General features: G+C 37.9%; 1 protein-coding gene across 9 annotated transcripts in view; it reads right to left on the reverse strand.

Moving 5' to 3' along the window:
- SGMS2 (sphingomyelin synthase 2) overlaps positions 1-27,879 on the reverse strand; it is a 93,045-nt gene that overhangs the window by 18,897 nt on the left and 46,269 nt on the right. For 6 of the 9 annotated variants that reach the window (XR_010380375.1, XM_064484316.1, XM_031468111.2 and 3 more), the window contains exons 3-4: positions 4,748-5,448; positions 1,274-1,391 (exon numbers count right to left, since the gene is read on the reverse strand). Coding sequence is in view for 8 of the 9 variants with exons in the window: in XM_064484316.1 (XP_064340386.1) it covers positions 1,274-1,391; positions 4,748-5,202 (573 nt within the window). In the remaining variant the exon portion in view is untranslated. Of the gene's footprint in view, positions 1-1,273; positions 1,392-4,747; positions 5,449-7,180; positions 7,319-9,186; positions 9,288-27,879 lie in introns of those variants that run through there. The other 3 variants (XM_010999060.3, XM_010999058.3, XM_064484334.1) reach the window with 2 other exon arrangements.

Genomic DNA, 27,879 nt, shown 5'->3' on the forward strand with positions numbered 1-27,879 from the left:
AGCTCTCTCGACAAATGACTCTACCTGGAGAAACTACAAATCCTGCTGAAGACAGTTTCAGTATCCATTCTCACGCTCCACCTCAGCAAAAGGCCACACTATCGCTCCAGTTACTAAAAACTTTGAGGTCATCCTTGACTTCTTTCTCTTAAACCCACATCCAACTTATGAGCACATCCTGTTGGCTCTACCTTCAAGACGTATCCCGAAATCGAACGACTCCTCCTCACTCCCACTGCCACCACCAAGGTTCAAGTTCCTACAATGGGGCATGATGGCCCCATGGGACCTGTGGCTCCATCACCTCAATGCTCTGCAGCTCTGCGCAGCCACACTGGTCCCCCTGCTCTTCCCTGAACACACTGTGACTAAGCTATTATTTCCTTGTCCTGGAGCTCTCACCCTATCCACGTGGCTCACTCCTTCATCTTGGTTGCCCCAAAGCTTTCTTACTGAAGAAGCTTCTCTGGATGACTCTACAGAATAGCTCCTACTCTCACAGTCCCTCTCACCCTTACTCAGCTTTACTGTTCTTCATCTGACAGCCACCTGACTTATCACCATGTGACAAACTATGATTTACCAGTTGTCATCCTTCAGTAAGAATATCAGCCCTTGGAGGAGGAGAACTTTGTTTTGGTCATTGGTGTTACACAGCGCCTGGTATATAACAGCAGCTTAAAACTTTAGAAATGAGCATGAATGAATGAGTAAGTGAGAAGGCAAAAAGTAAAGAGTCACACAGACATAGAAAACAAACTTATGGTCACCATGGGGGAAAGGGATAAATTGGGAGTTTGAGATTTGCAAATACTATTATATATAAAATAGATAAACATCAAGTATCTTCTGTACAGCACAGGGAACTATGTTTAATATCTTGTAGTAACCTATAATGAAAAGAATATGCAAACAAATATGTGTGTATATGTATGACTGAAACATTATGCTGCACACCAGAAATTGACATGCTGTAAACTGACTAACTTCAATTAAAAAAATAAAAAAGAAAAATTGAGTGTGTTCAAAAAAAAGTCAAAGACCCAATAGTAACTTCCAGTTAGTAGAAAATGCATTTTTTTATGCACAAAGATATAAATGTTATGAACACATCTTAATTTCTCCTCTCAAAATACAGAAATAAAGAAAACCAGAAAATACGCTGCATTTCCATTAGCACATATGAATGTGCCTAGAAGAATGTCCAACAGAGAGCAAGTGTTCAGTGACTGTTTTCTTAATGTCCTCCACATGGTAGCTCAGAGGGACTTACCTTTGGAGCGCACTGGAAATGCATTCCAGGCACAGGGAGAGTGGTGACGTACATCGTGATACAGCGATACAGGTATAAAGTTCCAATGATAAAAAAGAATCTGCGCCCCACTATTGACCTAAAGGAAGAATAGGGACGAGGAGATACGGGTTTACTGTTTTTTTTTCTCCTAAGGCAATATAAAATAATGCAGAACAAAGAATAATCGCCGTTTTCAAAACCGAAGATTCATATACTGCAATCAACCTAGGTGGGCTGGGCCCCAGAGGAACGAGTCTGTGGGGGTGGGGGAGTTAAAAGTAGACCAAGGGTTCTAGATCACCAGCACTCCTAGCCAGAGAATTCAGTGAACCTCTCTACGCTGTCAGTCAACTCACTGCATTAATAAGCTCTCGCTTGAGAACACAGCAAAGGTGCAAGCGAGCCACAGTCACAGAGGAATTAACTAATGCGCTAAGGTGGTGCTACATAATTGGGCACACAGGGAAACGGGACAACTGGCTTAACCTCAGTTATATAAGCAAGGTGTATTTGGGAATCCATCCAAAAATATTCTGACAACTTGGGCATGAACTATTTTGTCTATGACTACATAGATTTTCAGAGAATGACATTCTGAAGTTCAGTGTGTCCTCATGCATTTAAGGACATTTAAAAGTGAGGCTGTAAACTGATTAGTTTACCCTTACTTTATTTGATCTTGATTAAAAGGGCAAAAAACCCCAAAAAAACCCCACAAGTCCCTTCTCACTTTATATGTTCTGGTGGAGACAGCTGTCTTGACTAACATGAGTCCTTGTCCTTCACCAGTGAGCCCTCACTCTAAGGCAGTGGCTCCCAGAGCTGGCTTTGAGCACACAGGCCTCCAAAGGGAAGGGTGGAGTGGACGTCATGGGTACCTGAAGGGGCATCAGGAGTGCTGAGTGTCCTCACTTCCAGGCAAAGATGGCAACTCCCTTTCTGTTGTGTAGTTGTAGGTGGGTCTATAAACTCCGGGCTCTGGGGATTAAGAGATGGGTGGGATCCACAAAGCCCCTAGAATTATTAGTTGTAACTTCCCTAGTACATAAGATATACTTATTCTAGATCTCCCATTTTCAGGGCTCTCAGACTTCCAAAACTAGTACTGATCAAAAACCTCTGGAAAAACAGACAGATCCAGGCATGTTGCATATTTTTAAGTTTTCTCCAAGACGGTGGTCTGCCATGGATCAAGGTCTAATTCAGGTTAACTGCTAGGACTCCTAATTTAAAGAATTATGTACAAATATAATTTTAGCTGCCTGCTGGTCGCCAGGAGCTATTTTAAGGATATTTCAGGGTTTCTGGGGTCAAAATATAGACAGAAACACCACCGTGACTAGTTGAAAGTATTTACTTATTGCAAGGCATTTCTTTCAAAGGCTTGCTATTCTAGCTCTGCCTTTCCCAGTACTGAAGAGTTACAAGTGATAAAATATTGCTGAGCGTTTCTACTTGGTTAAGTGAAAAACTATTCACCCTTTGATTCAACCCCAGGTTCGAAAAGAGTGCTGAATTATTGTGCCCCATAGGGTGAAGTAATAGCAGGAATTATTATGAGTCGATTAGACTCATCCTGGTATTCAGAGCTGAGCTGTACTCAGAAATAAAAATTAACCTAGAGGTGAAACATGTACTCTGCAGCCTTATTTAGAGAAGGAACTGCTGCCAATGATTTTTCCCCCATAGCATTTCTTACTCAGCTGGAGTGTTCAAAAGAGTATAAAACTTACTCCACTAGTTACTAAAATATAAGATCCAATTCTACCTGAAATGTAAAAAGGAAAATTAATGTGATTTCCCCAGCAAGTTTCTGATGATGGTTGTGACCAAAACAGTGGTTACCATTAAAATGTGTGGCTGGCCTGTGTGACCACAGGTTTTGACATGGTAAAACCTAAAGTGGTAATGGAGCGGCAGTTAACAGCAATTATCTAGGTGAAGATGCAAATAAATTGAAGCTGTGCTTCATTTAGGATAGAAGTCAGCTACTTACTGGACCCTGGAAAACTTCTCTTTTCACACATATGTGAATAAAACTTTGCTCTAAAATAAAGGGGGAAGCAAGTATCTTTGGCCCAAGCAGTCTCTCTTGTAGTCAGTGCCAAATCTAGACACTAACAAGAAAAATGCTAACATTCAACAAATAACATTATTGGCTTTTATCACAAAGCATGGCATAACTAACAACTTCAGCAGCAAAAAGTTCTTCTCCTAAGCAAAAGACAACCGATAGCCAGGTCTTTTACTTATACATATCAGGGAAACATTAAGAGAGGTATTTTAAAGAAAATGCTTAGGAATGACTTCAGTTTGTGGAATAACTTTTCAAAACGGCAAACTCTTAAACAAAGACAGAGTGAATTCTTCTGATCTCAAAGCACCAATTGAAAGAAAAATACAGCATAAATTCCCTCTTTAAAAAATGATCTTTGTGGTATTAATACTGAAATCCTATTTGATTTTGAATTGTATCGACTATGTTAGCATACGTTACATTTTCAAAAGCCTCAGTTTATGGGCAATGCTTTGATCAAACTTGTATCTTAGTGATTTAATCACCAGAATCTTAGAAGAGACCATCTGAATGACAGCTGAGAAGAAAAGGGGGTGCTGAGGGGTCTTGCTTTTTATGGACTCACAGTCAGAATTCGCAAGGAAACAACCAACCAATGCAGAGCCGTGTCCTATTTTTAGGTGTCTTCATAGTAAAAGTACCTGGCTTACTACTTCCTGGTTCCTGCTATTCTAAAACGGGAAGACTGAAACCAGTGAACTAAAGGCTCCTTTGTGACAGTGTGGGGAGAGTAGAAGGCGTGTTTACTTTAGAAATCTAAAACCCAAACCACACAGACCCAGCTCTAAATGCAGTTTGTTAAACAAACTCTTGTGATTGGATTATCAATAGGCAAAAGGAAAAGAAATGCAAAGTTTGAGCACTCTTGCAAAGGAGCAAACCTCAAAGCCTGCTATTGACTATAGATCGATAAGAGTCATCACATTATGAGCAATGGAGAAAAAAGCTTCCCAGCCCACTCCTTTCCCCACCTGTCAAGAGCCTGAAATAACACAAGCATGATGAAGTGAATCTTCGTCCTTTCCAAGCCTCCTGATTTATCAGGCAAATACCATAGTGCCAAGCTGCTTGAAATCAGAACGGCACCTTAAATTTACAGGCTCTGAATCATCTACCACAGTATGTCTGTACTTTCGTACATGGTCCCACTTTCATACAGCTGCTTGATAAGTGCTTACTGAATAATGACTGGATTTATTCAATGCTGTAGCTCTTTCTATTGCTTCCTTCCATCAAATGCCAGGATAAGACTGAATTTATCAGATAAAACCAAGAAAGAGAATTTCAATTACACATCTGCTCACTTAAATATAAACTAATAGCAAACCGCTCCCACCCCCACCAAAAAACCCCAGAACATGTTCGACCTTACTTACTTGTATCTCAGAAACAGCCACTGCGTGATCCATAATCCAACTAATATAATCCCATTTATTTCTGATACAGAAAATGCCCATTTCACCCGATCTATGTAATCAAAAAACTTGTCTGGGAGTGGAGGGCTGAGCTCCTTGGGAGGAACCCTCTCGTGCACAACCGTGATCATGACAGTTGTCAAGACGAGATTGAAAAGAGCGTACACAAAGGCGATGCCCGTTTTCCACCACTCGAGGGGAAATTTGTTCCTGGACTCAGTGGGCATAGCAATCTGGATATAGTCTGGGTACTTTTTGGTGCCCTTCCGCAACCCGTTGGATAAGCTCTTAGGTTTACCATTGCCATTTTTGTTTTCTTCTTCAGCAGGCTCAGCAGGTCGTGTGTAAGTGCTTGTGGGATCGCTGGTCTGATTTTCCATGTGTTCTTCAAGCTTTGCAGTCTCTATGACATCCATTGTCCCCCAGTCTTCAGATCAAAAAGGAGATGGTAAAGTTCTTGTTCTCTGTGGAAACTCAACTTTTCTTAATCCTTCTATTTCCAAGATCAACATGGACTCTTACAAGGGATTCTGTTTCCTAGGACAAGACATGGAAGGTGGCCATCTGGCTATTGTTCCTCCCGTGTGGCCACCTGCTGTACATTCACCACTTTCAGGAAAGGAAGCCAATTTTCTTTCCCCCCAAAGATGTTACTATCCCACCTGTAAAAACAAAACAGAACTATGTTCAGAAATTGTGCCTGTCCAAACTGTCCACTATCCAAAACAAAAACATTATCAAAATAAGAAAACAAATACCAAAGCCATTTGCTTTATAAATATATCATCAGAACATAGTTCAAGCTGCAGGGATGGAGTTTATTTATAAAACATTAAACTGTTTTATCTCGGAGTTCTTCTCTTTTGGAGCTGATGTCAGTGTAAATGGGAACATTTTAATAATCAATTCCTTTGAAATTTCTTTAAATAAAAGTCAGGACCCCACATTGCAAGCACTTCCTCAGACACTAGCACTTGTTACTACCTGTGAAGTCACAATAAGCGAGAACCTCCCCAGAGTTCACATCGTCCCTCCCCAAGCCTGCACCTCTTCTACGAACCTTAAAGAATAAAAACTGTGATGAGTTGTTTACAGACACTAAGTCATTGTTATTCTCCACATTTGTCGAAATGGTCAACTTTCTATTTTCTTATTAAAAACTAAGATCTTTTTTTAAGTGACCACTTTTCACAACACATTCAAGAACTACACGTTCAAGATACTTCAAAAGGCACTACCTCTATTTATCCCTTTATATTCAGGGATGCAGACCATACACAAGAAAAGCCGATGGCCTTCGAGATAACACTGTGAAGAAGATCCACGAAGCCTTTGCTATGGATTTAGGGAGCAAATTCTACTTGTAACTGGAAGGATAAAATAAAACTTACTACAACTAATACAATAAATTAGTAACTAACAACATTTTGATGAGGTCACCACAGTGTCTACGGAACAACAGAAACGGGCACCCAGAGGGCCAGCTCCAGGCACTTACCCGTCACAACACCAGTGATGAAAGGTGCTCTCCGCTGAGGCTCCACAGGCTCCAAAGAGCCACGACGTCTCCACAACACAGAGCACCAGCGCCACCCCTTTTATACGCGCTAGCCACACGGCCCAGCTGTTCTCAATTTAGGAAAGCCGCATTTTAGTCATGCCCCAGAACCCAGCCACCTGAAGGGGTTTTCCAACCTCGTAATTAGTCCCCACCCAGAGTTCACTGCACAAGTTAAGCACAATCCTTTGCATCTTAAAGAACTCCCTTTCAGGGGAACTTCAGGAAAGGAAAATAGGGAGGAATAAAAACTCAAAGTGGTGACAGCTAAGCCTCTATTTAACGATGAAGAGGGGGAAAGAAAAGTTAAAATGGCACAGTCAGTATGTACAGGCAGTATTTGGTGACAGTTGTGGATGGCAAAGAGCTCAACCACAAGTGTTTATTGTGGACCCAAATGTCCAGGCGCTGAGGTACATATAGGGGCAATTTAATGGAGTTTAAAAGAAAAAAAATCAACCTGAACATTCACCCACAGAGTTTGCAGTCTAACTGAAGAGACAGAACTAAAATGACAAAACTTTGGAGAAGACTGACTGGCATATTGTAAAAGGAAGAAGGATGAGGTGGTCACCAGACTACAATGTAGCTTTAGCTGGATCCCTGCTCCCCTGACCAGGTGTGTCTGCAGAGAGCGGACAGCTCAAACTGTCATACTGGCATGGAAGAGCAAAGCTATATAGACCCCTGTTCCTGCTATTGAATACTTTCTCTGCCCAGAATCAAGTGGGTACTGAAGTGAAAGCAAGAGGAAAGTTATCCTGGCAGAGAAACAGAGGGTCCCTGGAGGATGAGGACCGCTGAAGAGGTATTACTGAAAATTTCAGACATCTCACCTTTCTCTTGTCCCCGTGAAAAGCCCCCAGCTGCTAACACATTAGAGCAGGGTGAGAAAGGACCAGTGCCCCTCTCTGTAAAACAGGGCTGACAGAGATGCCCTGCAGTCGCCTGGCACAATGCTGGAGGAAGAGAAAGTATAATTAAGAGGTGCCTCAGTAAGATACCTTCAAAACCAACCCTCAGCGCCATGGATTACTACTTCTAATGGAGGTTCCCAGCGCTAACTCAGCCACTGCCTGTCTCTTTTTTTACCAACTTCAGGCTACACCACTCATAGCATCGTGCCAAACTGTCATCCAAATTCCCTCCAGCTTTACTACTCCACATTTGCTGCGAGCCTGGTACTAGTATGTGAAAGAAACGTGATTTTGAGACTGAGGTCTACCAGCGGACATACAGATGACCTTTATAAGGTAGCTACCTAGTTCTAGAATGTAGAATGTAGAACAGAAGAAAAGAGTTACTTTTTTTTTTTTTTTAAGAGGAAGCATTCAGCCCCCCACCTCCTGGGACAACCGGGAGAATGACTGAAATAATTAATCGTGAGGAGCGCTGAGCTCCTGGGAGTAAGAGCACTCTGAGAGTGCAAAGCCCATTTATCGTCATTAGTGTCGGGACTGATACTTTCCTTGGGGTTTCATTAAGAAGATTAAATATACCAAGCACCTTCATCACGTGTCAACCAAACTTGGGACGCAATGTCTGTCATCAAGATGATGATTACAACACACTCATTCCTATGGTGATACTTTCCTACCAGTAAGTATCTGGAAAGTGACAAAAGCCACAGTAGTTCCTCTTGATGGATGGCAACCCCATTAGATCATCTGTTTAGGGTACTACACCAGGGGACAAAGCAGATGAAAAGCTTTCCAAGTCCTCTTACAATTGCAAAACACTGGAAGTTAGTCTCGAAAATATTTTAGAACTTTAACATCTCTATAGACTAATCCCCCTTTTAAAGGCAAGTGAAAAACTCTGAAACTTTTAATACAGTGTTTGCTAGGTCTCTTTCCTTTTTTTTTTTTTTTTTTTTTTTAAGAACTAAGTATGATTTACTCCAGAAATGCAAGGAAGGTTTCAAATTAGAAAATAACTGTAATCAAATACAAACAGATGTAAAAAGAAAAGATATGATTGTCTTGAGTGAGGTCAAAGGGACATTTGATAAAACTCAGTACCCATTTGATTTTGGGGAGAGAAATTGTCAACAATAGGAACAGAAATATAGGGCTATGCTCTTTCAATGCCATATCACAATTTTAGCTGTGTAAGATGTGTTCTGATATCTACTGTGAAAAAAATCCTCCATCTTTTCATCCCTAAAGGAACTTCAGAATCTTTCTGTCAAATTACAAGAAAATCCATAATTTTGCATCTATGTTTTATTTCTATCACCTCTATCATACTATAAAGGGTTCAACCTGAATGTATTAATATACAACATTGGTCATTTTTTCCTAATAATCCCAATAGTATTTTTTCTGTAATTTGGTAGAATGATTCTAAAGTTCATCAGGGAGTAGAAATGAGAGCAGCAGTAGAAGGGTTGTAACAGCAGGTATTAGACTATAGCAGGTAACTAATATTGGTATAATGGTACCCAGTTATTCTGTTTTGGGAATTTATCCCAAAGAAATAAGGATGTATGCAAAGTATCTCTACAAGTATGGTTTTCAACACAGCTATTTATAGGAAAGAATTAGAAATAGCTTAATATCCAACAACAGAGGGATTAAATAAATTACAGCCATCTTAATATTGTAAAATACTGTATTTTGATACAGTAACTACAAAACCGTGAGACAAGTACATTAATAGTACAAAGGCGCAGTAACCGATTTTAAGTAAAACTTAGATCTGAATAGGAGAAGTAGAACCTCAATAATTCATATCTGAGATTATGGTTTATCAAAAATAGGAAAGGGACCACGTGACCGATTCTAGGCTCCAGGAAAAGATGCAAGTGGCCGACTCCCAGGTCTCCCCCAGCAGTTCTGACCTGAGGCTCACAGACAGCATCCTGCAGAGGAGACTCAGCGCAGACATGGGCTCCGGCTGATGGCCTTGGAAATGCTTGGCTTGCTAAATGTCGGTATTGCCCTGGTTGTGCATTTGGAGAGGTTAAGAAGATAAGATGTATTAAATGTGTAAACATAGTTTAAAAATTAAGGAAACTTATCTGAGTTTATATGTGGGTTTTAATCTTTAAAAAGATATAATCGTTGAAAACAGAGGTTAAACATTGATCGAAGAAAATATGTTGCTAACATTTACAAACTGCAAATGATGAATCAAAGAGATTTACACATTATTTAAACGCTTAAGAAAAACTAGGTCCTGAAACGGAATTGAATATCAATGGAAACAAAAGAGCTGATGAGTTTCTTAACAGACATCAAGGCTTTCTCAGTCCTTAAAAAAGAAAACCCAGTTGACACCAAAAGCCATTAGAAAGTCAAGCTGTAGAATAAAAACAGCCACAATATCATTGTTCTCATTAAATGTTACCTAGGTGCCAGGTACTGTGCCCTGTGTATTATCTAATTAATCCTCATAACAATGCTTGAAAAGATTTTAAAGAATAGAAACTGACATAAAGTGATATGCCTAAGGTCAGACAGGTAGGAACTGGCAGAGCTTAGATTTGAACCAGGAATTTGACCTGAGGAGCCCCTGTTCTTAATTCCACACCACCATCTCTAGTGCTATTATGTATTAGAGGCCAGCAGAGAAAAAGCAGTGAAAAAGCAGGTCAGCAGTGAAGAAGATAAAGGGACAAATTCTCTTTTAAAAAGAGAGATACATATTTTAAATCTTCATAATTTTGCAAATGTATAAACTTAGGGAAAAAAATCAATATATAATTCTCTCGTGGTGGGGAGAACAGGGAAAGAGCCTGTTAAGTATTTCCTTGTTCCCCATATCTGCCATTTAATTATAGTTATTGTAATTAATAAACCACCATATTAAATTTATAATATAAGTATATTGAAATGTTAACAGGATCCAGTTTAGTTAAGGAATTTCATGTCTATAAAAGTTTTTTTTAGAGACCAAGACATCTGAGCTTTTCTTTATTAACAGTCTTAGAGCTCAACTTACTTGTAAAAATCTTCCTACCTAAAATGGATAGGCATTAGGATGCTTACAGAAACAAGGGTGCCTTGTGAGTCATGGCATTCTATTTCAGAAACACCCATAAAATTTGTTAAATATTTTTACTAAGACTTTTTGAAAACTGAAAAGAAGATCCACTGTTTACTAAAAAATTATCATGCATATTTGTGAAATACTTTCCCAACAAAAGTAACATGGAAAAGAGTCCTTGCCAGACCACCATAGGTCCCACATCTGGCCCTAGGCCCCACAGCTGTATAAGTATGAGAGATTTAAATTAGGGAAATGGGTGGGTTGTAAGTTAGCTTTGTGACACTACTCTGAGAATGAACAGGGGGGAAATTTTTTTTTCTTTTATTTAAAAGATAGAATTGAAAAAGCAGCTACCAGTAACTAATCCTGAACTTTGGCTGAGAGACGCTTGGGTAGAGAACAGATGTTTTGATTTCTGGTACTAACTTACTATCCCATGCTGAGGCAGACTGGACAACTTTAGTTCCATATCCAGTTGTCATAAGAGAAAGACACAGTCTATCAACAGTGGTTGCCGGTGGGAATGGAGAGTGACTGCAAATAAACTAAAGTTTCTTTCTGGGGTGATGGAAATGTTCTAAAAGTAGACCAGGATGATGGTTGCACAATTCTGTAAATTTATTAAAAACCACTTAACTATCCTTAAAACACCTGAATTTTATAGGATGTAAGTTGTAACTCCATTAAGCTTTTTTTTTTTTTAAGGCTATAGTCCATCAAGAGACATAGTTTCTAAAGAATTAGAAAACCAAGAACTAACCCATGTTCTGTTATTACATCCCAGGCTCACTTATCCCTTTAAAGTGTTGTACTTACTAGCTGAGCACTTCTTTAGGAGTGATTCTGAAATAACACACATGTTTAAGTTTTCTACAGACAGGATCAAGAACCAGCCAATAAAATGCAAACTGTTTAACAAAATTTGTGTAAACTGTGCTCCAAAAATAAACTTGTAACTAAATAATATGAAGTGACAAAAAACAGATGAATTTTGTAATAGAATTCATCAAAATTTACTACAAGTTGGATTATGAGGGGAAAAGGATGGTCTGTTTTCTTTCTCACTAAAAAAAAAAAATTTGATCGCTTTAACTGGTGAAGCAGACAATTCAGTACTTGTTGAACTGAATACTTACTTACACAGAGCAAATATTAGCTGTGCAAATATGAAAACAATAAATTGTGTGACTGGGAGTATTTCACAGGAAAAGATAATCTGCAGTCCATAGGGCCGCCTGAGAGGGTGGAATAGCGCTCAGCCTGTATCCACTGTTTCTGACTTAACTGTTTGATAGAATAAAGCACTGTTACTAAAATTTGATGTGCAAAATGTTTCACAGGGTGTTTTCAATGTTGGCTTCTATTTCCTAACTGTTCTTCCTTTTGATTGGTGGCTGTAGAATTCAGATCTGATTCCAGTATATTTTGGAAGGTAAAAACTGCAGCCCCGGGGTCAAAGGACAAAAGCTTTTCCAGCAGGAGGAGAGGAATCTTAAAGAGGAAAGGAGTCACAGGGAAAGACAAGGTAACGATCCCTGGTGCGATGTGGAACGTGTGGTAAGGGGTATGGATGAACAAGTGAGTAAATACATGAATGAGTCGGTTGATGGATAGACTAGATAAGAAGACAGACAGACAGACAGATGGGACCCTGAAGATAGGGACTCTAAAAATGGAAGAGGGCTGTAAAACAAGGTCAAAGATGAGGGAATATTTAAAACAATTCTTTATATTTCTTTGGGATATATTCTACATCAGAGGTTCTCAGAGTTATGGAGTAGAGCGGGGGAACATCACGCACTTTTCCTCAGATACTGGGTTACACTTCCCCCAAACCCCTTTCCCCACCTCCATTCCTGATACATCTAGCAGCTTGGAGAATTTCTGGAGGGTGGAGGTGGCTGGGCTTTCCTGGTGGCTCCCTCCTCCTTCATCTAGGTGTTTTCAGCATTGAGAGGAAAGAACAAGACTGGATTTTTCTCCTTCCTGCTCCTTTATGAATTTACAGCCAGGGAAGTATGATAAACCTGTGACCTCAGAGAAAAAGGTGTTTGTGTTAAAAGGCTTATTTCTACTTTAGCAGGCGAGCAAAAGAAGTCCCCGATAATTCAAACAGACATTTGTACTTTTAACGACCTGAACTGTAATTCTGTTAATTCACGAGAAGCCCTGCAGGACAGGTGTTTGGTCACAGAATCATCCAGCATTAAGTGGCACGAACTGCTCCGTGTTTAATGGTCAAACAAAACCCGCCAGCACCTGTTTAGCAGAAACACCCAGGGGGCTTTATCAGAAAGGTTAAATCTAACAGCCTAACTGAACAACAGTGATAATTATCTGCTTCTCCATTCCTAGCCTTCCTTATATACCCTAAAGATTTATATACCTAGAAACTGATTCCCACAGGTTTTAATTCCTTACTCTGTAATAGGAGTCTGCACAGATTACATACTGAAGTGAGAGGTTTCTGAAAACAATAATTTAAAAAATAAAACCCACTCTGTTTAGTAAATTATTAAAAGATATTTAAGTCTGATAGTGGAGCCTACATTTTCTCCTAACAGTGGCTGGTCTAAGAACAAGAGAAAAACAGAAATGGGGTCTAATAGCTTAACATTGTATCTCCAAAGCACACAACATTTTCTAAACTATATTAAAGATCTCATTCTAAGTAAATAAGTAGATTACAAAGTCAACAGTGTTGTTCTTCATCAACAACAAAATGTTTTCTAGATTTGGAAGCATGGTATCTTATTACAGGAAAACCATGAGAAGAAATGAGAAGGAAAAAAGAACTTTTTTAAAATTTAATAATTATTTACTTTAATAAAGCTCCTGTACTACACGCCTTTCAGATTATTTAAAAATACACCGACTGATTTCTCCCTCTACCATATGGTGACCAAACCCTGTGTATATTTTATACAATTTCAAAAGTTTGCATAGAATACTGTAAGCAGGCGACCTTAAAAAACGACATCTTGAAACTCTGCTGTTTACTAGTGCATTAGAAGAGAATATTAACGCTTTCTTTTGAGATTTGAGTGAAATCACCTTTAAGCAAGAATCTGTAGAAGGAGTTAAGTAATCCTGCTCTAGTGTGGAGGCAAAGGCGAGACTCTAGGAGAAACACTGAATGAGAAACACGGAACCTAGGGCTTGTGGTCAGTCCATTTCGTAGTCAGAAGCAGAGGCAGATGCCTAAGAACAGGAAGTTTACTCAATCCCCAGTGCTGCTGTCGAAATGACACCTAAGTACACTTTGATACAGTTTCCTTGTAGAATTCTAAAATCTAGAATTAGGCATTCTGGTATGTATTTAAAATACAATGGGTTACTTGTTATATTTCTGCTTAGTACTCCATGCCAACAAAACACATTCAAGAAATAGCTCAATTCAGCCTAAGAGATTAAGAGGAGCATTTCCTGTTAGCAAGAATTAAACACTGAAAACTTAAGAAGGAAGGTTCTAGAAACTGCACCATCACAGGTTAGTCTCATCTGCTAGTTGCAGTTTAGGTATGGTGTTCTCCAGGCTCGGGTAGAGGGGAAAGGCAAGTGGAGAGCAGGAAGGCTGGACAACTCTTTGCATCTTAAAGTCCTGTGCTGCAGCCCAGCTGGCATCTTCAAGGCAGAGCACGGTTTCATATAAGGAAAGGGAAAAAACTGGAAAGGAAAGCAAGCATAGAAGACCTAGAGAGGTCTGTAAAAAGCCTCCCTTTCTCATTCTCTTATGCCAACCACAGAAAGGTTCTTCTGCATGACTGGCTGAATAAGCTATGGCTTTCAAATGGTATGAGGCTATAAAAAGCAATAACTTCCCCAAAGCCATTAAGGTCACTATATTTGGCTCTAGTTTCTCCCAGAACTTAAACTTCTGTGTTGTATTTAAATAAATTCTTTCTTTCTCAAAGGCACTTATTTGACCAATGCTTCCAATCTGGGCTTTGGTTTCTGCAAATAACTCCAACACAAGGAATGACACACGTAGAGGAGAGGCAGCAAAAGAGCAACTGAAAAGATCAAAATCTTGAGCCTAACAGAATGCCATTTTAACAATTTTAAGGAATGCAAGTGTGTTATATTGCTACTTGAAACAGACCTATGAAATACCTATTACTGAATTTTCACTTATCCTAATAAATTAAGGAAAAGAAGAAAACTGTCACAAATTGTCCTTTTCTATAATCTCACCAGAAAGTTTGTATGTTAAAAATTCATTTGAAGGAAATAAAGAAATTTGGTTTATATACCACAATATTTAAATATTACTTTAGGAAATATTAGTGAATATCTGGATATTCAGAATAATAGTCAACAGACATATGGTCTGCTAGGGAAAATGAGAACTAAACTCCAATGTCTTCAGCAAGAGCAAATGCTCCAGCAACCCTCAGCTGTGTCAAAATGTTTTGACGCATTTCTCTCTCCAAACAAGGAGAACAGCTCACTCAAGAATTTTATTTCCTTTTGTGACCAACTGTGCTGGTTCACAAAGTTGCAAAGCAAGGTTTCTGATAAACAAATGTGTCTTTTGTTGCCTGCTCTACTCAACGTGAAGGATGGAGCCTGAACACTCCACTGCAAAGCGGAGGTGGCTGTTGGTATAACAGACTTTAGAGTGACTATTTGCACACTGTTAATTTCCTAGTGACCCTTAGCCAACTGCCCATTCCCCCTAAGCAAAAATCTAGAACAGGATACCCAGCTTCTATTTTGTATTTCTTTTAGGAATACCACAACATGAGGAACTTAATTCCAATACACCTATGCTGTCCCTCCAGGAGATAATTAGAAAAAGAGGGGAAAGACTTGAGAAAGAAAAGGCATAACAGAACAAGAGTCAGGGTTTTTATAAGGAACCCTTAAAGAGAAAGAATATATGGGAAAAAACAGATACTACTGCTGCACGTAAATGGCTCATAGGGCCCAAAGGAAGACGCATTCTGTGCAAGGGCACTTAGAGCTTGGGAAGTGCAGAGAGGCACTGGAGGTGAGCACCAATCCTTGTCATCAGAATCAAAACCAGGGGGCCCCCAAGGATTTGGATGGAGAACCAAAACTATGGTAGGGACTGGGGGTTGGAGCTGTTACACAACAACATAGTTTTGAGAGTCTACCTTTACTGAAACATTTCTACCTTAGCACTAGTAAACACAACCACAATTAAAATTAATTTAGCACATGAAAGTCAGATAGTCTATTTAGCAGAAATGGTTACTAGCCATTACATGTAAATAAACAAATGCATAATGTACCATAATTACAAAAAATATAAATAGATTCCATATAAATATATAAAATGCATTATAATTATGATTATTTAATCAAGGCTTTCATATGGAGCTCATCTTTCTTTGCACATTAAGTCAGCTTTTCATTCTCATGTTCTTTGCAGTAAGGGCAGATCATTTCACGAACCGAACCCCTGAAGTCCACCATTAAAAGCACTGGGAGAACCTGGAAAGAGGCAGGAGGAAATAGAGAATGATTTTTGGTGGGATACCTATGTGGTGAGTGAAGAATGGGCTGGAAAGGAAACAGAAGTAGAGCATAAAATTGCTGTGGCTCTGTCTCATAGCCAGAACTCATTTCCTTACTTTCTACTTGGAGCTGATTTCCCCTGCACCTCCTCTGACAAATCCTAAGTAAAAGGGTTCCTGTGACTAAATGCCTCCTAATTACTAATAACAAAAACTTCCTACAGAATGTCTCACTGACAAATTACATAAGCAAGCTCCTACCCTATTGTAACTCATGGATAAGAACACTGGAAAGTTTTACCTTGAAACAAAGCCCATCAGAATGTAATTTAAGCTGTAATCAGAAAGATGCATAAAAGCTATGATGAATTGCTGGTAGGATCATAAATTGTTATAATTTTTTTGGAAAATCTCTTTTTAAACACATGATGAGCTTTAAAAATGCTTATGCTTCTTGACATATTAAGTTTACTATTGAGAATTTATTTTGGAACAAATTTTAAATACAGAAAGAAACATTATCCGAATACATATTTGGTGAAACATTAAAACAATCTAAATGTCTATAGTAGACATTTTGAAGCATCCATGAAATACATTGAACTTACTGTTTAAAAAACAGCACTTACTGTTCAAAAATGCACATGTATGAAATTTAAAAAAAAAAGTTAATAAATATACCAACAAGAATATAAGGTGTTAATGCTGGTGGTGGGATTTACCAATTATTTTTGTTTTCTTTGGTACTTTCCTATTTTCTTCAAATTTTCTGCAATAAAAGTATTCACCCATATATCTAGATACAATTGTATTTTGAAATAGTTTATAAAAATTATGTTTAAGATTTTAACGGTGAGTAAATTACAGTATGATTTCAGCAATGTAAAGATCTTAACACATATATTTTTTAAACTCTGAAGAAAATAAACCAAATATTAACACTGCTTGCATTTATGGGTGATTTAAATTTTTTTCTTTATTCTGGATTGTATTTTCTAATTTTCCACATTAATCATCCTGACAATCAGGAAAATGCTAATGGTTATTTTAACTATGAAAGTATTGACAGAGTTAATAGGGAAAATGTGCTTCTGTTCTTAAAAAGGTATTTTGTTTTGAACAACTTCAAGTATGTAAAAAATGCATGTACAGAAAAGCCAGGGCACAAGTACACTAACATATTAAGAATAGTTGTTCAAGTGGTAGGAGTATGAGATTTTTTTCCTTCCTACATTGTATACAGTCTGCATTTAAAAATATTTTCATTACAAGTGTGTTATTTTATAGCTAAAAGTATTGGAAACCATGTATAGTTGTTGCTTTATTTCACAAGAAGCATTTATCAACAGAAATCTGTTTATTTCATGTCTCCACTCAGCCTCCATTAACTGCAATTAAAAAAAAATGTATGTCTAGAATGTTGTGTTTTGGATAAGTCTGCATTATTGCTGCTTTTGAGAAAGCCTGGTAAAACAGGTAACTATTTGGATAGTACAGCCCTAACTTCAAGTACAGAGACAATTAAATTAGTCTTTACATAGTGTCAACTTTCAAAAGGAGACTTTGTTGTATAAGGTGTGATGTCTTCTGCAGGGTTTATTTGCAAGAAGGATGAAGACTGCTTTATAAATTGCCACATAATGGATGTCACTCATTATTTCACAAAAAGAAACCACTTATTTGATGCTGTTTCCCTTGGGCAAAACCAGCTGCTAAAGAGAAGAGAATGAGGCCAGATCTGATTTAGATGGAGAAGACAATTCAGTCAAAAATGCAAATCTGTGGGGTGGGGGATAGAACTCAGTGGTAGAGCATGCACTTAGTGTGCACGAAGTCCTGGGTTCAATCTCTAGTGCCTCCTTTAAGGGAAGGAAAAAATAAAGAAAAAAAAAAAAAAAGACAACCACAAACAAACAAAAATGCGAATCTGCAAGTCCTCTTTCGTGAATATAGGTAATTTTCATGCACCGTGGATGTTTTAGTAAGCTTGTGTATTTATGCATTTTCAAAAACATTTTTTCTGGATATTTCGTATATATTTGTTTTATTGTACTCATTATCAGCTGAGAGTTTCTGTCCTCTGTACTCTGTGGCAACCAAGATGGCAGAAATAACCTAAAATCACCAAATGATCAGTTAAATAAATTATAGCTTTAAAGGAGTATATATACACTATATATAAAAATTATTTAAGTGGAAAGAATTATTGGAAACACTAATTAAACACTAATTAATCTTGCAAAAATCCATAAAAACATTACCAAATAACAATCCCAGGTACTCCAAAATTCTGGTTCCATATCCTCTTAAAATTTTTTTATATTAGTATTTTTCTCCCTAATTTCAAAAGCTATATGTTACCCACTGTGAATTACTACTAGGGACTTATCTAAAGATACTTGGATAAGTACCTGTGAATTATTTTCCAAATACAATCATCAGAATCTTTTGGCAACAGATACATTTTACAGTTCAGAACTTTAGATTTCAAAAATCTATATTAGGTCGCACAACTCACCACTACCACCTTGATGGATCTGGGAAACATCAGATATTCAAATATTAATATCTCTGAATGAGGTGTAGATATATTCACACTAAGTTGGGTGAATAAAAACTATAAAGAACTTTTGGTCAGTTCAACCAGTTTCTGACACCAAGAATTAGAGGAGGGACGGAGGGATGGGGGAAGGAAGGACAAACGGCCTTTTATTTTTAGAAGTTTAGGTTTTGAAACTGCAGGTAAGTGATTCTGGACCTATAAGACTGAAACCACACTGTCCATCAAGATGGGACTAGTTACATTCTAACATTATTTGTACAATAAAATACCATCATACTATCATACAATGTTAGGCGAAGAAGTTACAAAACGGTGTATGTAGCACAATTCTTTAGTGTGGGAGAAAATTGGGCTATATATAAATAAATAAACATGGTTCCTGGAAAAGTGATATTACATGGATCATTTGCTCCACTTTTTACCTTTTTGTACTGAAAAAATAAATAAGCAGCCTAAAAGCAAAGATAATTATTGACTCAACAATATTTAGTGAGTACATAGAAAGTCCCTTCTCTCATGGGGTTTACATACTGCTGGTGTCCTACTACAACAAGAAAAAGACTTACAGTGCAATGAAGGAAAATCAAGCAGGAGGGCTATTCAAACTAGGATCACCAGGCTTATGAGGCAACACTGTTTAAAATTTTTAAATGAAATCTCATTATCAGAAAAAAAAAAATCAGTACACCATCAAGGCAAGAGAATATCAAGAACATCTATGTTCCCACCTGCCGAGACTGAATCACAGTAAATAGCTTCCAGAAACCTGCGCAAATATAACTTCTTTTAAACTAAAACTGGATTCCACTAAAAATGCTCCCACAGCTTAACTGTGGATTTTTGCCTTTGAGTTCTTTTCCATTTCTAATCGATTAATGTGTGTACGTGTACAGCATTCTGATTATACTGGCCATAATGGACTTTTTAAAAATTGATCACCCCAGTGCATTCTTCTAAGAAATGTTTAACCCACATGAGGCTTTTAAGAAAAGGTTAAAGATACAATATTATAAACACAGGAAGAATAAAAACAGATATTATGTGGGGGCAGAAGAGTTAAAGCTATCAAATGTCTAATAAGGATTCAGTATTCAACTTGACTTTTGATGCAGAGGTTGTATTATTTTATGTTAAATAGGTAGGATAGAAAATAGAGATACAGAAAACTGCAAAAGCTGTACCCTGAGTTTAATGAAACAGAGTGACCAAACCCAAGATAAGCAATACTCCAGGGCTAGACATATAATAAATGCTGGACTCACCGCCTGGAGGGTGAGGCAAGTGAATGGCCGGCCAGGCAGAACGGAGATGATTTCTGGCATCCCGTTCCACGTGGAATCCAGCTCTAAGGGCTCAGGAGGGTAGCAGAAGAGAAGGCGCCTATCCTGGAGAGGTTTTTGATTAAGTAACTCCCACCCCCTCCCATCCACCCAGAAGCCATTTAAAAAGACCAAAGAGCAATAAAAACAACTTTTATAAATTCAAGAAGAAATAACATTTGAAGTTTAGTAAACTATACTACATAGATGTAAAAGTGAAAAGAAAATTCAAATAATGAACATAACAATGGAGGATACACACATACTATATATATTGGGAATTTTAAAAGGCTAGGGTATACAGATGAAAACTGAAAACAAAATTTTAAAAAAGTAGAATAGTCCTTTTTAATAGACTTGTAAAATGCCAAGCTCCACAAATCAGTAATGAATAGAACATCAGTGAAGTAGTTACTCTATTCTGTTTAGCACTGGTCTATTCTTGGGAGTAAACTATGGTCAGAAACTGTTTTCTACAGAGTGAAGCAGGTTTAGAAAAACACAGGATGATTAAAAGCACTGTCTCCAAACCTGAACATCAAGCCAAGAGGTAGTCAGGAAATGCTATAAACTCTCAATGTTCAATTAGCATCAGGAAGCTAAAAGATGTAATTCCATATTTAATCTTATTTCCATTAAATGTAATTTTCATTGATGATACTACATTTTAAAAAAAAGTATTTGACCAGAAATACTCACTTGAAACTTTTTTTTCCAAAACATGCTATCAAAAACATGTATTAAGAAAAAAAACACAAAAAGCCCCCTGCATTTTCCAAGAAATTTAAATAAAATTTACAGCCCAGAAGTTTTTTGTTTTTGATTTGGTTTTTTTTTTCTTCTAACATCTCCTGTAGCATAATCTGCAGTATTAAAGATATCAGAATATTGTGAGCCCATTTCCAAAGCTTGTACTGACGACAAGACCAAAAATGACATTCTGGTTAATATGTCTCTGTACTTCAGAGGCACATCTTACGAATGTCAGAAAGGATGATGGGCTGATGGGCAGTATCTTTAAATGAAATGAGTGAATTCCATTGTATGCAATGGGGGTTATTTAGAGGGTAAATAAAATCTTAGCTATTATCTCAGCTTCAAAGTCCCTCCTCTGCTTTCTTGACAATCACCCCAAGTCCTGTCCAATTTAATTCTCCATCTATCTATGTAACTCTGCTTTCTCTAGCTCACAAACACCCTTCCTTACAGAGGGCATGACTTAATCCAAACATGTCAGTAGCCACAACACATTTTTAATGGATTAAATCCATCCACCAAAAAGATACAAAAAATTTATTTATTTTTTTACTAAAAAGAAAGTTTATGCAGTCCTAGGAATATGGGATACTCTAGTATTTTGTACTACTGAATACAAAGTGAAATTATGAGGAAATGAATAATACAAAACAGGTCACTAAGAAGACATGAAGTCATGAATAATCTTGCACAAGGAGAAAATGAAGCACCACAACCACTGGGGGGAAAGGACTGATGATCAAGTACTTAATGCAGCATTCCCTCCCGCTCTGGTTTTGTTCCTGGTCCATTTCCTGGTCTACTGGCTTCTTGTTGGCCCTGTCATGCATATACATACATATATTTGTTTTCATATTTTTTTTCATTAAAGGTTATTACAAGATACTGAATGTAGTTCCCTGTGCTGTACAGAAGAAACTTGTTTTTTACTGACTGCTTCTTCTAAAGCCCCTAAATGGCTCTCTGTGGCCATAAGTCCATTGGTTACTTTGACTTACAAAAAAAAACAACTTATAATAGAAAATTTCAAATGTTATATTGAAAGTACAGAGAATAGCACAGCAAATCTCATCAGCTACAACGATCATCATGGGAAATCTATTTTATCTGTCTTCTACCCTGAGTCTTTCTGAAACAATCCCAAACATCTTATTTGTAAACTTGTAAATATTTCAGTATGCCTCTTCAAGGCACTCTTTAAAAAAAAAATAAAAAACACTAATGTCATTACAGCTAAACAAAATTAACATTATTTCCTTAGTAACAAATATCCAGTCAGATCACCTTTTCCCAATTACCTTAGTTTTTCCTCCAGATGGTGTGTCCTTCTGACGGGTGACACTGCTTACAAGGACCTTTGAAATCTGGCCTCGGCTTCCTTCCGGGCTCAACTGGAGACTCATTTTTTCCCTTTCCCTTCATCCTGTGCTTCTAGGCATAGTCCTTAACTTCTGTCCCCATCACATGCATTTTCCGCTCTTATCAGGCCTTTTCATAGAGTTTTTCAGCAGCCCAAACCTCCTCTCGTCCCCGCCTTCTTGCTTACATACCTGCCTCTTCTGCTCAGGTCCCAGCTTAGATGTCACTTTCTCCAAGAAACCTTTCCTGCTACAACTCCTGGACCCAGAAACAAATTGTCAAACACAGCACCCACTGCCTGGGGAGGTAACAAAACCTAGAGTCCTCTTTCCCCAAATCCCCATTGAAAAACAAATGCCAATTTATAACTTCCAACTTGTTAAAAACCACCCTTCCCCTCTGGGGTGCCTGGTGTCCTACATTTTCATGGTATGGTCACCAGTCTTTGCTTTTTGACTATATATTCATGCACAATTATTATACAGATCTCTTATAAAAATGGTGTTCTATAGGTGCAAATCAGACTAGTGCAGAGATTTCAATAGTAAGAAAATCCAGACTCATTTAAATACTATAAATTAATAATCATGAGGCTTTCAAATATGAATTAGATATTTGGCAAGTATCTGGGTGTGGTAGCGACAGGGACAAAAGAGCTGGTGGGCAAAAGAAGACCCTAACTCTAAAGCCAGTTTTGGAATCCTACTGTTACTACAGCAGATAGTTTCTTCATTTTCTTCTGAGAGTGGCACCAACTCTTAAAAACAAAAATGCACTCACTCATCAAGGGCATTACTGTATGTCAATAAATAACCAGCTAAATAGACAGAATTTCTTTGCAGAGATTTTCACCAAAGTGCAATCAGAAACCTATGTTTAAAGATCAACTGTCAGAAAGTTTCCTAGGAAATACTGGTTGGCCACTGTGTATAGCTTTCCTCATCTACAAAAGTAAGACCATTCATAATAACTAGGTAGAAAAGAACATTTCTCTGGGGCCTTAACAAATCTAATTTATGTTGTGAAGCCAATTGATTATTGTATTTTGAGCTTTGTAGTTACTTTAGAAAAGCTTTTTTTTTTTTGAAAAGTATTTACAAATGTATACTTTAAACAATTTTATCAACACATGATCGTACAAAGTTAATTGGGATCTACCATTATTGTGCTATAGTCTAACAAGAAAAAAAATATACATTTTTAGTTATCAACACTAGATTAGAATATTCAAGTGTTTAAAGTTTTTTGAATCTGCATCCTATTAATGATTTAAATGTGTACAGCCTAGACTTAAGAATAAGTTAACACTCATATAGTATTTACCATTGCCAAACACTGTTCTAAATGCTTTGTCTTATTAAATCTTCAACACAACTCTATGAGGTAGACATGATTATTACCCACATTTCAGAGATGAGCACAGAGAGGTTAAGTAAAATTGCCCAAGGTCACCAGCTAGTAAATGGTGGAGCTAGCATTTGATACTTTGGTGGCTCTGATTCAGTATGTCATTCTACCACTCTTCGGGGGAAAATCTACAAACTAGCACACAGCTTCAGGTTGAATTCTTACAGCGAAGGAAAAGAAACAAGATAGCATGCCCCTGCTAAATCAGAAGAACCAGCGCTGGAGATCAGCAGACTTTCATAGCCAGATCTCTTCTGTTGCTTCCTCTTGACACACAGTAAAAATGTTCCAGAGTCAACAGGGAAGACCTGACATTTCCTTTACAGCTGTGACTCCTGGACTTGGTCAACTTTTCCATGTGTATTCACTTTTACATACAGGGGACAGAAAGGATCCAGCAAAGTAGGCTTAGATCAGATTTAGTCCATTGTGCTAAGGACGTTGGGGGATGAGAGAGGGGCCACACCCTTTATCTGTGTTGTGAATCATGCTGAGAAGAAAGAAGTGCAGTGTCTCAATGAGACCTTGCGGACATGACTCCAGCCCCCTTCTTGCTTCAACTAGAGAAGTTCCGCTTTTCTTTCTATTTTGGAAGGGAGGAGGAGGTATAGCTCAGTGATAGAGCACATGCTTAGCAAGCACAAGGTCCTTGGTTCAATCCCCAGTACCTCTATTAAAAACAAACAAACCAAAGATGTCTCTTTTGGAGGGGTTACCCAAAATCTCATCTGAAATATGGGTTCAATGGCTAAGAAAGTTTAAAAGCTACTAGTGTCATGGCAAGGCCCTGGATCAGAAGTTAAGAAACCAGAATCTTTATCTCCATTTGGCCACAAACCAGCTGTGACTAATCCTGGGTAGGTAATTTAGCAACTTTGGGTTTCAGTTCTCATTTAATACAACCTCATTATTTTTCAGATTTCCTAGATGTATAAAAAATATCATTATATAAAAAGAAATGTTAGTGATCTCACCAAAGACAGTTAAAGAAGGCAAACAAAAATCCCATTCTCACAGAAAGAAAAGCAGCAGGGTGAAATAATGTACTGATAGAGAGGGTACCAGCCAGCAGAGGCTCTAGGTGCTTCCTCTTGGTGCTCAGAGCAGCACCATGAGGCGGGCCCTGCGGGTGAGAAATCAACTCCCTCAAAGATTTCACAATTTTTTTGTGTGTGTTTTAATTTAGCTTGATGTAGGTAATTTATGGGTTAACAGGTCCATGTGAGTTTATTAAAACAATGAACAACAAAAGTTCACTCGACATCATGGTCAAACTTGCAAGGTAACGTTTTAGAATCCTAAGATCGGGGTTCTAAACCAGACTCTACCACTTGATGGGAATTAAAGCAATCCTCGTGGTCTGCAGTTTCTTCAGCCTTACCTCTCCCACATTCTCAAATAAGGAACTATGTTAAATGACTGGTCATTGGCATGTTACAATTAAAAATGGCCTGTCTTATGTCTTTATTTCTCATGGTTAGACATCAGATTGTGAGAACAGGTCACATGAAGAGGGAAATAAATCCAAGGAAGAATCATCCATTAGGTTCCATACACTATTTAGGCACCTGAATGGAGTGAGAAGACTATTTTTGGGGGCCTGATGCAGAATCCCCTTTCCTACCATGATGGAGGCCAATTAAATAAGATCTTAACAAAGAGCTTCTGATCTCAGGTTAATTAGAGAAGAAATAAGATATTAAAACTGAAGAAAATACTTTTATAAGGTTGAAGTGAAGGTCATATCCCATATAACAAGAGATGGTTAAGAAAGTTATTAAGTGAGCTCAGGCGCCAACACCAAAGGATATAAACAAATCAGGATTATGCTTCATTATACCAACTAACCATTATGTGAGTGAAGATTCAAAATTAGGTAATAATATAATACAAATTGTATAAACTATGTTTAAAAAGGCTTTTTCGAAGATATTTAAAATTAAAAAGTAAAAATATCCCAAGTAACCTGAAATTGGGTATCTTGATTTAAAGAGTTAAACTATCTACTCTTCTAGCATTCATGTTTAAAGGCAGACAATTTACAGCATCAAATTGGACTAGATTTCTCTGGTAATAGACTGGCAATCCTAGACTGGAGTTTTTTCCTGGGCAGCAGACTATTTCAGTTTTAACTTCAGACATCAAACACACACACACACACACACACACACACACACCCAAATAACTTTGGAAATGCAGCTGATCATGTCTTAGAATTTAATTAACAAATTCCTACCACAAACATTTTTAGAACAAATAAACGAAGTAAGTGAACTCCATCAAAGTTTATGTGAATCATTTGAGGCATTATTTATGGCTTCTTCTGTTTTTGAAAATAAGTTATGTTTGTTCAGTAAGCTTTTATGAACAATGGGTAATATAGTTTTCTATCAGATAATATATTCCTGATGAAAGATTGAGAATCTAAATTAATGGGAGGCACAAACTATTGGGCAGAAAATAAGGTACAAGGATATATTGTACAACAGAGAGAATGTAGCCAATATTTTACAATGACTATAAATAGAGTAAACCTTTAAAAACTATGAATCACTATATTGTACACTTATAACATATAATATCACCTGGGCACTGCTGTGACCCTAGCCCAATGCACAGCAACATCTCAACCCAGTTTGCTAACTTCCGCTTTCCTTCAAAAACTAAATTCAAAGGAAGTGAGAACTCCTAAAGGATCAGATTGGGATTTAATGCCATGGCTTTCTCCCCTTACTTATGCTCCATCCATTTCTTTAGTCTCTTACATGGGTTTGTAGTTTGTAGCCTACCCAAGGCTATCTCCTCTGCTGGGGTAGGAGGTGCAAGGACCATCCATGTCTGATTTGTGTCAGTGTCGCTGGCCACGAGCCAAATGCCCAGCATTCAGAAGCACTAGAGTGTCTGTGAATAAATGTGTCAGCTCACACACTCAAAGACACCTGCTCAATCTCACCCTTCTCCAAAGTACTGCAGGCATCTTTCTTTTTCTAAAGGAGTCAATAACGTGCCTACATAATTATAATTTCCATACGGGATACAGAAACCCCAAAATTTCACCCAACTTACAGTGGTTTACTTTGTGTGATTGCATTTTTAATCGTAATATATCACATATAAAAGGCAGGATATAACATAAGGTATAAAAAATAGTAAAGCAAAACCCTTTATAGCTTCAGAATGTTACAGATAACTTGGAAGCCCCCAAGCAATCTCCATGGTTATACCCTGCTCTCCCTGCATAATCCTGATGTAGTTTTTCAAAATATATATATAATTTTTAAAGTATGTATTGCTGAAAACCCTTGGAAAGGTTTCTTTAAGTGATACTGTAACTATAATTTCAATAGTTCCAGTTCTCAAAATGGTAAAAGAATTGATAAATCCCTGAAAAGTTCTCACCTATCTTTGGGCTTTTCTTCATTTCTAAACAATTTTGCCCCCATCTCTTGCTTAGGTAGTTGCCTGGACGGTGAAGAACATAATTACACTTCCCAGAGCTTATGGTACCAGACACTCGTGCCTCCCCAATATTAACAGGTTAATATGCGCAACTACGTTAAGGGGTAGGTACAATTATCACCTCCATGTGAGGCCTGAGGAAGTGAGACACTTCCATTGCTAGAAATCCAGCAAGTGGTCAGAGGTAGGATTTGAACCCAAGTAATCTCAGCCACTCTGCTAATGTTGTGATTTTCTGAGATCTTGGTCTATTTTTACAATTTGGAGTGTGCTAGGGTTTTTTGTTTTTGTTTTTGTTTTTGTTTTTCATAAGAGCAGATTTCCTTCCCCATGAGTCCTTCTGGAGAGATGTTTCACCCTTCCCTCCTCCACGCTTCCTTCTCACAGTTACCATGCAGATAACAGTCTGTGTTTGCCCTGTGAGGTGACTTTCTTCCAAATATTAGCTGGCCCCACCTTCTAACACACAGCTACTAGCTCTGGGTCATCTGATGCCTTCAGTGCCTGTGTGAATGTTTGCCCAGCTCCCCAGTGACTTATAAGAGGGACATTTCCTGGAAATCTTGCAGATGGTCATTTCACTGTGGTGAGATATTGGAGAATCTAATCACTCCTGTCGCCTAGTAACCCGTTTGGGTTTGGCAGGAGGAAGGTGACTCAGGCACTAGTACAGTCAGAAGCAGGACAGACATTTATCAGTGCGAACTCCTCTGGGCACTAACTAGACTGTTGATTTCACCCTTAACCTCAATACTGCTCTTCCCCAGGTCCCTGGGAGTAGAGGCTCCTCCAATTCTTTTCAAGTTGGGGAGTTCAAAAGGCACTATGCTATGCGCAGAATCAACAGATCCTTTGTAGCTGAAATACAGGCTACGCTATTTTTTCTTCTGAGTTCTGAGAAAAGCAATTACTGGGTTCTTACATATAAAAGTGAATGGGAATTATATGCTGTCATGGAAGTTACTTGCCATCCCCATAAGAATTAGTTCTCTCATGAAGTCATAGTTAAAATAATATATTCCTAAACAGCCTGGGTCAGTAATTCTGGCCTCACAGTCAAAAAAGAATTTTTCTCCCAGGCTACCAGAGGGTTGACTCATTTAGTGAGCTACATTCCAGGCCAGAACAACTATTACACTTTTACACGTTTTATACTTTTACACATTTTTACCTGAAAGAAATTGATACCACAATAC

This window comes from Camelus dromedarius, chromosome 1 (assembly GCF_036321535.1).
Source record: "Camelus dromedarius isolate mCamDro1 chromosome 1, mCamDro1.pat, whole genome shotgun sequence".
NCBI classification, from domain to species: Eukaryota; Metazoa; Chordata; class Mammalia; order Artiodactyla; family Camelidae; genus Camelus; species Camelus dromedarius.